The following is a 16740-nucleotide window of genomic DNA, read 5'->3' as shown; positions in this document are numbered from 1 at the left end:
TTTGGGGAAAATTTCACCACACTGAAAAAATTTTCATTTCTCTGTCTTGCTTCTAGTAGTAGCCATGACTAACCAGCAGAAAAAACAAAATTGAAAACAAAGCCCTTCTTGGGTTATGAGACTAAATGCATGTTCCCAGTAGACTTCCAGTTCATTGTCGAAACTGTAATGTATTGGTAGCTTTCCCTGAACATATACGAACTTTCAGCTGATTATCGAGACACCACTGACACATGTAAAGATTGCTGAAAAGGTAGTTATCTAATTAAAACAGACATCACCTGAAATGTTGGGGGTTTTTCTTGCTGTAAAACACACACAAGCAGCATATTAACAATTTGTACAAGCTCTTCTGTGCCCATTCAGAATTTTTCATTTGGTTAATAACTAATGAGAAATAATTAAAACCTGATCTTGAAATATGATCAACAGTTTAAGGAATAAAGCTCTGTTTCCTGACTTCATTCCATGACATTTTAAATAAAAGAGCTTATGCAGATTCCTTCTGCTTACTAAAATGAAGTCAGCTTATGTTTCTTACATATTTAAATAGCCCCAACACCAGAGACATACAAAATGTTATACTGAATTTTAATCCTTGTAAAACATTATTACACCGCACACTGTTATTATAAATCTTTTCAATAACATCCATTATCGAACTCAGTAAACAGCACTGTCTACTACTATGCACTCTCAAGTATTTCTGGCAGTATTGGGAATTGACTACAGCATATTCCTTTTTTAAAATCATGAGTTAACCTACATATTCTGAACTTGCAAATAATACACAATAGATTGTATTTCCATATAGGCTGCAGAGACATTCACTCATTTTTTTCTCATTTGTATATAAGAGTAGATTTTCTATAATATGAAAGAAAATTAATAACTTATCTAGCTAGGAAGCTAGTAGTTACTTGTAATCATATTAAACAAAAGATGACTGCAAAAATCAAAGTTAATTAAGTGCACAAAATCTAGAATTTGGGGACTTTCCACAGTACATTATACTATAGTCAACATATAATAGATTAAAAGCTGTAAAGTCAAAATCTTCAATTAAAAATTAAGTGTTTCTGACATCATCTTCCACCATTCCATCAACTCTTCTTTCTCCTCTTCCTTCCTTTCAGACAATGACTCCAGTTCAAAATCAACCTGAGTGAGGGAAACAATTAAAAACATTGGTAAGGCTTGTAGAAAGAGAGAAGTGTAAGCTTTTCAGAGTCATTTATTGAAAGAAGTTGTTTAACACAGACACGGGGGCTTAGGGAGGTACCTCCATTTAGGCTAGGTTTATTTCGAAGTGTCTCAAGGCTGATTTTAATACATGTAATACTAGCAAACCAGTAAAATAAACTTATCTAAAAATGCACATAGGTGAACAAAATTTCCAAAAGAAAGCAGACAGCTGTCCAGTCTTTGACATCTAAAAATGTTAAAAAATATGGGCCACTGAAATTAAAACTGCCAGCCATATAAATCATCTAGCAAAAAATAAAAAGTATTTTCAGAATATTACTAACACCTAGCAATGCAGACCCCTAACATATCAAAACGTATTCAATTTTATGCCATCAATAAGATCCAGGGAGCTTTCCTGACACACGGCTCATTAGTGTAGATATGATGTGCTAGTATAGTATATCCCAGGATTTGATGGAAAAATGCTTCTAAACTCTTAGATGCAGCCTAGATCTTACTTGCCATACATGCTGGGAATCTACACAGAACAGCGCTCCATCACTGTTCCTGCAGAGCCGAACACTGGTTTTAACCTATGCAGGTAGTCACTTGACAAGATTAAAAATATATGGTCTCAATGAAAACCTCAACATCTCTTCCTTATTATGCTGCACTATTTCAATATGTTCTGTAAATGTTCTCTCTGATTGGCAAGTCACACGTTAATCAATAAAACAAAAGTTTAAGTATCTCAATATTACCCTTCTCTGTGTCTTTTCATTTTAAGTAAGACAAGTAGGAGATGAAATGAGTTTACAATGAGATTACTCTCATGGGCTTGTGCAGCAAGTACTAGAAGAGTAGATTTCCAGACTGACTTCTAAATTAGCATATTCTGAAACAGTCTCAAAAATCACCTCCTGCTTATATGTATACCATGCATGACAGAAATAAAGAGGGTTTTTTTCATAAATTATAGACGATAAACCAACACACGAGCACTTACCACAACTGCAGGGCTAAAGGGCACAGCCACTTTTTTAGTTATTGCTAGATAGCCTGGTGCTGAGGCTGTAAGTTTGTAATTTCCAGGCACAAGCAATCTCCAATAATCACCATCCTTGGCTGTAGAGAAGAAGCAGAAGAAAAAAATCCAAATAAATATGTATAAAACTCATTATGCAGCTAAGAAGGGACCGTATATCTTGTCAGAGCCTTTTGCATTCCTGTCAGTCCTTTCCTTTTGTCTGTCTGAACGGTTTCTTCTGTAAGGGCTGTATAAATACACCATTACAGATTTTCTTCTTTTCCGTTAACCAAAACGCAGATTTAAACTCTGAAGTTGTGCTGTAGCCTCCATGAAAGATTTTGCCCGCTGAGGCTGAAGGCTCTCCAGCACGCTGAAGAAAAGGACAATACGGGACATTATCCCACTTTAGAAGCAGTTTATCTTGCAGAGGAAGCTATAAATTGTCATTTCCTAGAATACTGCACATGTATCACCCCTGAAGCATCACCTATGTGTTTCAGTATCCAGGCAACGTCTAGGGCTTTTTTCCACTGTTTAGCTAAACAAAGAAATGAAAGTTTGATCCAATAAGGTCAAAGCACTAAGCTCCTACTGCACTAAGTGCTACTGCAGATCATCTTTTTCAGTCACAGAATAAAAATGCATCATCATCTTCTCTAGATATGACCCTCTCCCATTTTCACAGACTCAGATCCTCCCTGCACCAACCGCACACAACTGTCTAACTTGTCACAGGCTGACACTCTGCATGTCTCGATCTCCAGAAAACACTGCAAGCCTGTTCTAAAGGTCAGTTAGCACTGCCACTTAAAAGCCTTAGCCATGCTCTTACTGCCAGTTCCTTAAATGCTTTTTCAGCATGTCTGCAGCTACACAGAGCACGGTGGGAAATACTACTTAAAAGTCTGCAATTCGCATGGTCAAAACACGTCAGTAGTCAGTCCAGTTGTTCCCAAACTTTTCTCTTCACAAAACAGAAAGGAAAAAAATACTGCTGCAGAGCTACGATAATGATCTCTTTAATTCCTGGCACTGGAACAAATTTTAACTCATGAACAAAGGAGCAAGGAAAAAAAAAAAAAAAGCCAAAGAACATTTATGTTTCTTTTTGAATGTGCTAAAATTCAAGTACTTGTTTTCCTCAGTGTTTTGCAATCCATGCTTCCCAGGCTTATACACACACAATGATGTGAGAGAATTCACAATTAGATGCTTTTCTGTACTGTAGAGGAATGAGCTGTAGTACCATAGGCATTACTCTCATACCCCAAAATACTGCTTTGCAGAGCTTATTCCCTTTTTATTATCCCTCAAAATTTATTTCCAGCCACCATACTTTTTGCCTTCTTATACACAGTGGAAGAAGGTGGCTATGCTATCACAGACTGTTCTGCTTGGTGGAAATGCTGGCCTCTTTGCAGGTGAAGTGAGAACAAATACAAACTGAAGCCACCTGAAGGGTCTAACAGTCCTGTTTCATAGTATCCTGCACCTCTAACAGTACAGTCAGACATGTCACTGAGAAAACGACCACAATGTAACTTCAGGCATAAAGCAATGACATTTTTTTTTTTCTAATTATTATCTGGTGCAAACAAAAGAAATTGTCATTCAGACTAAGAAAGTATCAGATCCACAGGGAAGACTGCAAGTCGGCACTGTGCGAGCTACCTTTGAATTCATTCCTAGAATAAAGGACACCACCACTGAGGAGGTGACACACAATTTTATATGAATACCAACACAATACTTCCCTCTTTTAGAACCACTCTTCTAAAAAAAAGGTCACATAACTGTAAACAGATGAGAGAATTTATCATCATAGGAGGAAGTTATGTAAACTGAAAATCTGGCAAGAATTTACATACCAAAAGGTATGATTGCAACATTAAGTAATATAACACTTTTGAACGACAATTTAGCCTTCAAACTCAAAATGGCACTGCCGACACGACTTCAAATCCTGGCAGAGCTGTGGAACACAGCTCATGCCACAAATCAGAAGACAAACTAAGCACAAATAGCCAAAAGCCACCAGAACCAATTCACACCAGATCCCCACAAAGATCAAACAACTAGTTTCCAGCTACTTTAAGAGCACAATACAAGAGAAAGATTCACTAAATCCTGCAGGCAACAAACTTATTGAAAATTTCGCTCCCTTAAAGCTTCAGCTAATAAGCTCTGAAATGGCTCCAGGCTGCCAGGTAGAGGGAGAAGCACTATATTCCAGCACTTCTTGTTTTGCTGAGGCACAACACTCACCTGATGTAATGTCGTGGCTTATTCCCTCCACAGAAATTGTAGCATTTGCTATTGGATTGCCCTGAAGATCTTTAACAAACCCCTTCACTCCTCGATGAATCTAAAATAAATAAATAAAGTCAGTAACGCATGGGAAATCACTGGAAAATTCTTAAGGGTAGATGGCATTTTCATCATATCTATCGGTGTCTCCAACAATGCATGTTATGGATCCCACGGTCTACAGGCTGAGCACTATCAAAGTTAATTACTAAACATCATAATAGAACAAACAGCGAAGAGGAAACGTAATTCAGCTGCCAGTTAGACCAATCTCTCTGTGCAATGCAAGCATTTCTCAGAAAGGTGCAGCAAATCATAATATATGTGAACATGGACTGGAAAGCCTTTGTCACCAGGGATTAATGAATGCACTGAAAAGCTCTGAAAGATAAAGTTGCATCAACTAAGACTTTAGGGCTAATAATGGACATAACTGCTTAAAGGTGAAACATTAACAAGGTTAAATGTGGGCACTTGGATTTTGAGTGGCAATCCCTGTGTGAGATGCTTGAGCATTACTGTGCACCCAAAACATCCAGGTCTTTCAGCTGGGACCACATGGCCTGTGAGCGAAAGGCAGCGGTGGGCCATGCCCTAGCTCCTCCTTGCCTCTCCACAACACGCTCCAGGCGACAGCACCAGCAGTACCTAATCTGCCTCTTCCCACAACACGTGAAGCAAAAGTGCTGACTGACCGCAGTGTGTGGAGAGACCAGTCCTGCTGGTATTTCTGTAACATGGTCTGAAAGCACTGAGCTCCTCAGGGGCAACCGCCCCTTCCCAGCCCAAAATGGGGAGCTCCCAGCACCGGGGAGAACAGGACGTTCTGAACCTGTGCAGGGATGCATCTCACTGGGAGCCTGGAAACGAAGTGCTGTGGAGTCCAGGCTTCTCTCTGGCTCTGTGATATTTGAAAAGACTTGTGGATCACAAATTTTACTTTGAGATCTTGATGCTCCCCTTTATGAACTTGTGTGGTGCATTCAGCTGCTATGATTTAGTTCAGCAGATTCCTCTAATTTACACTGTGGGAGAAGCCTGACACCGATCGGCTCAGGAAAGCAGAAAGTACATATTTGCCCTGTCCTCTGCAATCTCGGGTGAGCTGGAGCATAGAGCTGGGCCTCTTATCCTGTAAGAGGATAAAAACCAATGCCAGATAGACCATCTGAACTTCAAGGATAATTCAAGGATAAAGGCAGCAGTTCCACAGGAGCAAAGGAAGTTGGCAAAATAATCTCTTACACATTAGTAATCTTGAAAATGCAGTGACACCATAGTTCTCCATGATCAGAGAAAATTAACCCATGCGCAAAGGAGCTACAATTTGAGATGGATCCCATCTCAAATGGGTACAAATCTGCAGGGCAGGTACAGCTTTTTCTTCAGCCCACATCCAACTTACTAACAGAACAGTGTAACTCAAACATTTCAAATAGTCAAATACTTCAAATTTCTGGTTAACTAAAGCATTTTTGCACAAATAAGTTATTAAAGAAATTAATGTATTAATTGACCAGCTATGCTAACAAAGTATGTTTCTGATTTCAAGTCCCAGGTGTGCAGCCATTAATGATATCAGATATATTTGTGATCTTTAACTACAATATCCAGGTTTCATAAATTTGATACTCCCACAGTGCTTGGAAACATCGTTTCAGTGCAGCTTGTTACGCTGACATGAAATGATTAAAAAACCCAAAACCAAACAAAAAAAACAAAAAACCCAACCCCAAAACACACAGAGAGATCTATTTCAGGAGTTTAAACTTATAAAAATGCATTAGCACACTAAACTCATGACTACACTTCACACGTCTAACCAGATTTTGTGTAATTGTTAATGAAATCATCGCACTGACAGCTCTGTGTTGAGTATCAGCAGCTCATGCAATCAGAGAGCTGCAGAGTATCTACAAAACCAGGATCAGAGATGTCCCCTGACATGACACTGAAGTGCCAGGCAGCTACAGCCTAATCCAGCTGTGTGGGGTCTCTGCACACCCAGAGTGATTCATCCCACATCTGTACGCACACGTTCCTATCTGCAGAGGGCAATCCATCTCTCTCAGTATACACACCAGTGCTGGGGGAATTAATTATACACTCCGGTGATGTGTATTTCTTTTCATTGAGGAAACCAACACAAATCATTTAAATTAAATGTCTACAACAGCTAAAGTGAGATACTATAGTATTATCTTTCTTCTCCCCTCTTCTGCATATTTAGAAAGACCACACGGGGTTTACCATAAGAATTATGGAGCACCAATCGGGTTGTTATGAAATCTTGAATTAGATGTTCTCACAGCACAGAGTTTACAAGTTTTATGTACAGTAACTAGAGTTTTGCCAGATTCTTTTTTGTTACCTGCTCAATGTAATTGATAAGGGAGTTCTTGTTGTCCTCCCAGTAGCCCTTCAAAGTTTCTTCGGGTGGGAATTTTTCACAGCTAAGCTCCACTGTGATTTCAAAGCAGTTGCTGCTGAGGTAATTGAAATCCTGCATTCCTACAATGGCAGAAAAGAGTTAGCGATGCATTTTGCATTGTTCTGATGTAAATAAAGGGGGATACGTGAGATGCTGGAGCTATTAAGAATAGCTGTAAATACAGTTGGCACAGTTCCATTTAATCAGCTTCATTCTGAATTCAGAAGCTTTAAATCAGAGAAACCAATGAGACAATTCTCCAAAAAAAGTTTCCTTCCCATGGAAAGTTTACAGAAGACTTGACATCTGCCCTGTATACTTCTACCTGCTGCTGCACCCAGCCGGGATACTCCTACTTGACATGTTTTTGGACAGCTGACACATTAATCATTTCTCTTCAGGAACAGAAAATTATTTCCAATTATGGCTGAAGTATTTCCATAAGCCAAGAAGAAGAAGGACATTTAATTACAAAGCAAATGAAACATGATAAAGTGACTATGAAGAGGTTTGTAAAGATGGGTCAAAAACGTGTTGAGTTTTTCTTCTGAAAATATAGGGTATCAACTTGATTAACATTTTCCATAAAAAGCATCTGTTTGCTATTTTCTTTGTCAAGCTTTTGTGCATAGATTCCAAATATTTCCCACCAAAACAACAGATAAGCAAACCTCCTATAAACTTTATTTACATGGAAATTTTTCCATGGACGGAGGTATTTCCCAACCACTCGATGCCTCTGCAAAATCAATACTGCATAGCCTTCAAGAAAAGAGAAACATCATTATGAATGCAACTTTAATCCTAGGAATTTAGAAATATATATAGTAGCATCACTACTAGGAATAAAAACGTGATGGGAAAGAGGCACTCTTACATTTCTGAGCCCCTACTAGTACTACATGGGAACACTGGCTATTTTCTCAACTGTCAACTAATAACCAAGCTGGTGCCCAGTTTTGTAAATGCATCAACTAGCTGGAGAGGGACTGTGGCTGTCCCCAGGAGGGTTATAAATATATTCTTTTTAGAAGCTGATGTAGAACTAGCTCGTGCTTTCCTGCTCTATCTAGTCAGCAGAGTCAGTGGATTCTCAAATGGAGGACTGAAAAGAAAAAGGTTAACAAGCATTTTGAGCATCCCCATGGAGGTCAGGGAAGGATTTGAAAGTGTTTCAAACACAGCTAATTCATTCAGCCCTGTGTTCCCCCATGCAAAATACATATGAGACCTAACACAGTCTCTTCACCAAAGCACTGGTATTGTTCACTGGTCCAAAAATGTCCAGAGAGCTGATGTCCTATCCAAAAGAGAACCCTGAGGGCAGCAAACAGATTGAGTCAAGTGGGATTTTGCCAACACATTAGGGTGGAAAGTCTACTTTCTGCCAACCAGGCAATGACACTCCTAACTACTGACAGGAACAGAGACTTTTCAGATTCCTAAAAGAATGTTTGCATTTCAAAATCTTTTTTAGACGGCTGAAAAATGAGGACACAGCAGGCAAAGGTGCTCCTGGGAGAGAACTCTGATGTCCCACCAGGAAGAACGCAAGATGGACCATTCACTAGTACACAGTGTGGAGTTGGGTAAAATCCTGACAGCAGTGCTGACTGCCAGGCATCTGTGCCAGACACTAGATAATGCTGGTTTTCTTCATTTCTGTCTTTCTTCTGCAAGAAATTACTTCATGAAGAGGAAAACTGGGAGCTGAAGGGCGTGATGTAATGTTACTGCGGTGCCAACAACTCTTGACCATTACTGCTCCAATTGTCAGGAAGTTTCTCCCTCCCCTCCAGCTCCCAAAGCAAGGTGAGACTCAAGGATGCCCTAGTTTCTCAAGAACGGAATAAAAAAAGCCATATATTTTCCAGTTTTGTGCATGTCCATATCCTATAGTTTGTTTCCCAGCTCCTGGCCTGGTCCACAGTTTATATGTGTCGCTTCTGAAAAAATGCAGCTTGCATTGCTGAGCTGCAGGCGGTGATCTGCATCTCTGGACCGGAGAATGGCATGACGGTAGCCTAGATCTAAATGGTGGCCTACTACATCTGTAATCTGGAGAGCGTTGTGCTGGCTATATACAATATGCACTCTTTATCTGCCTGTGCAATATGGTGATTAGGTGCAATACCCAAGAAATCAACATATTTCAGAAGTTTTAGTCAACACTGCAGCAACTTTGCTGCCACCAGCAAGCTCTAACTGCTCTATTCCTTCTTGTTATGCACATGGCATACATCACATGGATGCACATCACCACAATCCCAAAGCCTCAGCCTCTTGTTTTTTAACAAAGGATAGCACAAAACTAACTTTCTTATACTTCAACAGAGACTGCTCTCTGAAGATCAGAAAGGCTTAGCAGACCTCAGATATAACTGAGATTCAGCAATGAATGCCCTTCATTACTGACCATGTGTAGGACTTTTATTTGAAACCAAGCAACACAAACCCTCCTCTGTTGCACTGCTCTCCTACCCCGAAGGACTGCAGCGTCACTACGTTAGTACTTACATAAATAAGTTTCTAATATGAAACAAAAGTAATTTCTTCAGCTTTTAAAAAAGGAACTCCAACCATCACAAAGAAAGTGGAGTGCAGGGTGTGCCCCTGGCATCCAGGCATCAGAAGTACTTAGACCTTGAATTACAAGCTACAGCACTAAGCTAGTTCAGCTTCTATGCATATAAAGATAGTAACTTTTAGCAGGACAGGATGAGTCTGAGCCTTGTGCATAATGGGGAAAACGTGTGCCTCCTAAACTTGTTGTATAAAATCCTAAAAAAATGTACCTAACATTGCTTCCAAAACTGGTAACATGAGAGGTAATTCAAGTTAGGAATTAATTGAGTGCCAAGAGCAATTTGAGAGTATCTGAAAATAAAAAAAACAACACTTAAACAATAACCTAATAGTACAGCAATGTCAGCTGCTTTGAAGTCCTATTTTTGTAATGACAAGAACCTGATCAGACTCAGGTGACTCTAATGACAGAACAAGCAGAACAGGCATGTGGTTACCTAGTAATTCATTACTATCTGTTCTTCTCATTTGCATTTCCAAATATATACTACACACAAAAGGTACACTAAAAAAAAAACATCAGTGCTATTGAAAAGTTATGTGCTTAACAGCTGAGGAAATACCAAAACTAAAGCTATCTGTGCAAATTTAATTTGGCTTTCTCGTGCAAGTGAAATCATTAATTACATGCTCATAGGGTGAAGACCAGTGTTAAAAAAAGCATGGATATTATGTACAGGCTTGTTTTCCCCAAGGTCTGGTGACTAAAAGGGCCTTTCCTGAACACAGAAGAATGACCCTTTTGCCTTTGCTTGCTGCTCTCTGAAAAACCTACAACAATCAACTAATTACAGATGACAACTAATACAAAACAAGTGTAACAGGCATCATGGTCTGAGGTTTAGCACAAAGATGCTGTTGGAGTTAATTCCTCTGTACCCCTGCTCCACAGAAGAAAGTAACTGCTAAGCAGGTAATGGTGCAAAGAACCTCACAGAAAGTGTATTAAGAGACAGAAGCAAGCATCAAACATTCCTGTACATCATCTGCTCTCTCTACCCCAAAAGCCCAAAGCCTAAACAGAGAATTGCCACCTTGCATGAGGCTGATGAGGAAATCCTGAGGTTTGTCAAAAGTGATGGACATAACATGGGCATAATGGAGGTTCATCCTTACTTCCAGTTTGAGACAAAGGCTGCTACCAGATGGTTCTGCCACCAGACGTTCAGCCTTCCTAATGAAAGAACCCAGGTATCCAGAAAAGCATGTGCAAGAGCAACCCATAGCCACATGAGAGAGCCACCCATATATTATCCCTGCATGCTGAGGAACCAGCGAAGGAACTGCTGGCCCACCACGCGCTGCTGTCTTTTAGAGAAGGTAGAAGTTCCTGTGCGTGAATGATGCGGGCAAAGAAAAGATGCTGCACAATTGAGAGCACCATAATAAGCTCTATAGGAAAACAGCAACTTCAGTAATTTATTAGAATGAAAAATCATCCCTTCCTAGGTCAGAGTTCTTGGTCTGATGAGGTACTGTCAAAGGCACCATCTAGGAGACCACAGCCTCTCTCACTTAGCTCAGCTGTCCCCCACTCTCTCCTTTCCCTTTCCCTTCCCACCGCTCTGCTAAAGCCATGCACCCCTTTGCACACCAAGCACGGCTCCAGCACCCACTCTCACCTATTTGCTATCTCTATTCCCAGTCATGTTGCTCTGGTTCTTGTCCTTCTCTATAAACCTGTGGCAAGTCCTCTTTTCTTTTGCCTCCGTTCAACCCAGGGAGATGACACAGGGATGCAAGCCTAACCTTAGATCCCCACAGGGCACTGAGCTACTTTCACGTCCCCTCACAGGACCTGGAACAGCCCAGAGCAACCCAACAGTGCCATGGCAGAGAAGCACCACTGGAACTAGCTCGGAACTGGGGCAGGTACCATGGAGACAAGGTCTTCGGGGAGTTTCTCTTGATAACTTCTGAACTTGGGTAAGGATATACAATGAAATACTTTTCCTAAAGCAATACAAATGGCTTTTCAACAACTTACACCGCTGCTAACTTTGAGTGCATTATCATACAGATAGCAAAAGGTCACTGATATAACCAATAATTTTACTGCCACATTTTGGTTTCCAGAGCTTTTCTGGCTAAAGCTTTCAAGAAAATTTTCACTTGAACTAAACAATGTTTCATTATTTTCTTTAGCACTAGACATGGAAACAACAGAACTGTTTTTGCTGAATTTTTTTTTTCAAGTCTGCTTATGGCAAACTTTACCATGGAGGTTTTGTTCAAAAGTCACAGTTTGTCAGCCGATTTCTACACTTGGGAAAAAAAAACCCAGATTCATGCTGCATGGTCCAGAGTATATTGTCATCTCAATTTTTTAATTGGCTGTACCATGTTAGGATCATAGATCCTGGTTAGAACCAGGATTCCTGTCCACTAACTTTTGTATAAACATATGAGAAAAAAGGAAAGAGCTCACTTGGGGAATTTGCAGTCCAACTTAAAATAAGATCCAACAGGAAAAAATAATTCAAACTTTCCAAAAAGTTTTTCTAATGGAAAAATGTGCCTTTGGCATGTGCAGTTTAGACGGAATCAGAGCATTTCATCAAAACAATGGAAAGACTGCTTTTTATAGCATTTTCCTAAGGGAAAAGCTGAAGTTAAATATGTCCATGTTTTTATAATTAATACCTAATATTTCAATCATATAATTTTTGAACTGAATTGAAACAAATCTTAACCATTAAACTTCTCAATATTTTGCTTGCAGTAAGGTTTTTTTTCAAATTATGCAAACTCTGTTTTGTCAAGGGTGTTTTAATTGTTCCAGTTCAAAGTCTCTGGAAAGCTTCACACAAAGGGAAATTTTTGCTTTTCAGTCATATTCAGAAATGTCAACATTTTACTTCACACCCCGTCCCTGGTACCTGTGGTATCACAGCAAAGGAAACATGCTGCCCCTGGGAAGACTGGGAATAAGAGCCCTAAGAATAAGCAGGTGAATGCAGATTGTGTGAGCACTACCTGTTATTGCTCTGTTTCTAATTTCTTCACATGACCTTAATTATTTTTATTTTCTTGTAACCCCATTACTGTAACAAAAGTAGTTAGGCTACCACCTAGGCTGTCTAATGTTTTGAGAGACTCCTACTCATTCCAGGTAAAAACTTAAAATTCTTTCAGAGGCTGCAATTGAATATTAAGAGGAAAGCAAACAATAAAACTGGTGTGTGCATTCAGAGTTAGCTGGTATAAATTAACAAAGCCAATGCACAGGCAAATCACTCCAATGCAAGCTCAGTTTCCAGCTCAGAAATCCTCAGCTCAGTTTTCATTCTAAAGTTTTGTCCAAGTTTAGCAGATACAGAAGACTCAAAGATTTAGGTACCCCAACACCTTTTTGCCTCAGTTTACAAAGAAAATGACATATCAAGTCTTAATAAAAAGGAATGAAATGTCTCATTTCAGGCTACTCTTCTAGACTCCTAGAAAATTAGTCTTGAAGTGGCCATAGTAGCACTGCTGTTCTTAGCACAGAAGGCTCCACCAAAGTCTAGGGGAACATCACCCGGGCAAGAATCAGGCACTAATTAAGCCACAAAGCAGGGAGACACAATTATCTTCATGGCTGGTTTACTTTCCATAGAAATCAAAGGCCAAACTCATGTTGCCTGTAATGCCGCAAAACTGGGCCTCTCCAGTTCTTTCAGGGTTGGATGTTTTTATTATTGAGGTTAAAACAAGAGTCAGTAGCCTGCTTTCTCTCATCAGGGTTTGTCAGGGGACTTTGTATTCTTTTTTTAAAAAAGAAAAACAAAAGCAAAACAAACACCCAAAACCCCCTTAAGTTCTCATGACAGCATAGCAATTATTTGCCTGCTGCAGGACTATTAAATTTGCAATGACCTGAACCCTGACTGAAGAAAAAACAGTAAGAGAAGAATATTTTAACAAGCATCATAATGAACTTTATGGGACTTCATAAATGTACTACGGTGAGTGATCAGCCTTTGATTTACCCTTAACCAGACCAAAAGTTGTGGATAACCTGGTGGTATTCCAGACTATACGTAAACTAGTGAAAACTGTAGCCTAAAATGACCACCAGTGACACAAACCCCCACACAGTGGAGCTCACCTCCTGGGACACTGTACCATGCACCACCATTAGTTGTTCCATCCACAAAGCTGCTGTCATCATCATTTTTACGACACGGCGGTCTGTTCGGGTCAGACATAGCAGGATTAAAAGAAGAGTAACTGCGAGCCAGGCTTTGAAAAACAGCATCATCGGGACAGGAACTGTACTCATGAGCACTGCCTAGGAAGGAAAGAAAGCCCAGGAGCAAGGATTATTAGAAGGGCAGTCAAACCAGCTGGGCTTGCAACCTAGATTATCAGCACTGCACAGCAGGGCTGTACCTGGAAACTACACAGGTATGTGTCACACAGCATCCCAATCTCATACAGCATTACCTTAATAACATAAACATTTTCCCAGTACTTCATCAATTGCCTGTATGAGGTTGCCCCATTATTAAGGTGACTATTTGGATCAGTCTCAATATACATGAAAATAGTAAAAGTTCACCACAAAATCTAAGTTATTCTAGGCTTTAGATATTTTCTTAGAAGAACCCACAGTACATAGACAAAGGTGTCTCCCTGAAGAGTTTCACAGTCTGATATAAAAAGGATTTGCAATTAAACTGTGTTTTCCTTTCATCTACTTTCTCAATTACAAACAATACCACCATATCATGACCATTTCAGTCATGCACATCCCCTAGTAGCAGAAAAAAAGAGAGTAATACTGCTGTGGCTAAATTATAACATCTCTGCTAAAATGTGATCCTTTTTATATGGGACCAACACTGAGAAAGTGGAAACAATGATAGTTGTTTCTATTAGCACACTACCACTTTCATAAATCCATTTTATTAATTTTTTAAAGGTGCAAGATCATACAGGCAGCCTAGACACAGCTCTCTTGCTTCACTTAACAGGGTACAGGCAGCCCCAGCTAATTTAAGAGTCAAGGTGCCTTGATTAAAATATCTGAGAGACTATGATTCCCTCAGGTATTACATCATTACATCTTCAAAACTAGAAAACATGGTCATATAGCAACTAGCTTTAAATGTGATTAATATGCTAAAACAAGTCATTACAATGCAGTGACACGATGTTTACAGAGTGAACCTCAGGTAGCAGAGAAATAAGTACAGAATGTAATCTCTATCTCCTACTGTTTCATGTTAGCTTCTATTACATACCACTCCGTGTCTCATCATAAGGATAGTTTGCAACAAGGTCTCCTCCATGAAGATTCGCAGAGAGCACAAAGGGAATATCCATGATCCAGTGAATGACACCTTTTGTTTCAGGAGCAAGCTAAAACAAAATAGCATTACCAGCAGTTACAAACTGAGAATCCAAATTAGAAACTTACTCAATTATATTTAGTGGGCTTAACTCTTATCACATATACTGTGCAAGACATTTAATTGAACAGCAATTTTCAGTTCCAAGAGAACTTAATCAGTCCTTTACAATAGATTTATAATTAAGTAGATTAATATAAGTTTAAAACTGGTGTAAATTAGTTCAGAATGAGACCACAAATAAAGCAACCTCAATCTTTCACTTCTTCCTGTTACAGCCAAAAAGCTCCTACCAAATTTTAAACCAAGGAAAAGAAACTATTTCAAAATAAATAAAGAAATAAAATTGTTAGGAGGATGCAGTCTATTCTCTGCATAGAAAGTAAATTTACTACATTTAATAATTTGAAGACAGAATATTGCTATTAAGGCCACAGTCCTATGGGGCTACAGTCACAACACTGTATTTTCTAGAACTTCCTCTGGGGTAAACACAAGACAACGAAAATCTCTCCAGATACACACCTGTATATTTAAGGCTTAAGCTTAACAAAAATGCACATGTCATATGTGAGAAGAGCTATCTAGCTGGAAATGTAATTAAGCACAACGCATGCGTGAATTTCTGGCAACAGTAAAAATGCAGAACATCTGCAGGAATAGCTTAAAACCAAGGGAGAAGGCTACACAATCTCTGGCCTTAAAAATAAAACATGTTTTGAGTGAGGAATTTTCTTAGGATTAAGCAATGTGGATCAAAAGGATTTACTACAGCAAGCCATTTTGACAAAAATTTCAAGAAGCGTCAGACAGATAAATTTAATAAAATGAACCAAATATTCAGAAGAACGCGAGTTGTAAAGACCACACACACAGCTCGCAGAGGTTGCGAAGTGTCTGCCTGCGTGAAAGGGCAGAGGTGGGGACGTGAGTGCCCCGACATTCAGCCCCTGCTTACCTTCGGATTCTGATCCACAGCCTTTTTCATGTTTTTCAGCAGATGGTTGTTTGGACCACCTTCTTTCTCATTAACATAGACTATTCTATCTAGATCCGGGAAATTTCGGTTTAGATCTATCCCTTGGGCGTTACTTCGACCAACAAACCAGTCTTTAAGCTCACCAGGCTGAATGGGGAGAGAGAATACAAAGAGAAGGGACATGAGCAGACTCAGGAGATGACATACCAAGCTTTATATGGGTAAGTTTAGCCACGCAAACATCAATCATGGGTTTACTTCTCATGTTCTCAAGAATAAGAAGGGATCATGTGGGAGCAGAAACTTCTGAGGCACCAAGAGCTGAGTCACCCATATTTCTTCTTAGAGCACTGTGGGAACAAAACCAGCCTCTAGCTCACTGAGGGTGCTGGAGGAGAAGATCACTCTCATGGTGGCAGATCCAGGCAAAGGATGGGCAAAATTACCGGCCTGCGTGGCCTTAATTCCAGTGCCTGATGAGCCTTGCCCCCAGCCCTGGCTTCTCCCCATTGCCTCAGGCCCACGGCCATGGATTACAGGCCTCATTTTAGGGCACCTCAGAGCAGCTGTAGATTTATTTCTCTGCCAGCCACAAGGAACATCTGTGCTCGTTTCAAAGTTCCTCTAAATGGCTTCAGGGTAAAGAAGGACCTTAATCTTTGTTTACATCAGATTTTGTTTTTATGGTGTCTGTCAGCTTCGTTCACTGAAACAGTAGCACTGAATAAAGATGCAATGAGAATTACTGCAAAATCTTTTCTTTAAGCTGATTCTCTAAAACAGGTTTTGGCTTGCATTAAGAAAATGCCTTCAGAGTACATAGTTTTCCCTAGCTTGCCTGTGTAAGCGTTCAGTACTCTTTTGAAGTAGGTTTAGTTGATGA

At 39.7% G+C, this 16740-nt stretch overlaps 1 protein-coding gene across 1 annotated transcript in view; it reads right to left on the bottom strand.

The window, feature by feature from the left end:
* Positions 1–574: 574 nt before the first annotated feature.
* Positions 575–16740, bottom strand: part of CPE (carboxypeptidase E) — a 56231-nt gene continuing 40065 nt past the window's right edge. The window contains exons 3-9 of the mRNA XM_080371174.1: positions 15837–16004; positions 14771–14888; positions 13633–13815; positions 6897–7036; positions 4484–4583; positions 2195–2313; positions 575–1161 (exon numbers count right to left, since the gene is read on the bottom strand). Coding sequence (XP_080227300.1) covers positions 1063–1161; positions 2195–2313; positions 4484–4583; positions 6897–7036; positions 13633–13815; positions 14771–14888; positions 15837–16004 — 927 coding nt within the window. The 3' untranslated portion in view covers positions 575–1062. The remainder of the gene's footprint in view (positions 1162–2194; positions 2314–4483; positions 4584–6896; positions 7037–13632; positions 13816–14770; positions 14889–15836; positions 16005–16740) is intronic.

The sequence above is a fragment of the Falco punctatus genome (assembly GCF_963210335.1).
Source record: "Falco punctatus genome assembly, chromosome: 1".
Classification (NCBI taxonomy): Eukaryota; Metazoa; Chordata; class Aves; order Falconiformes; family Falconidae; genus Falco; species Falco punctatus.
The sequence above is the reverse complement of the archived record's forward strand: the minus strand, read 5'-3'. Positions and strand labels throughout refer to the sequence as shown.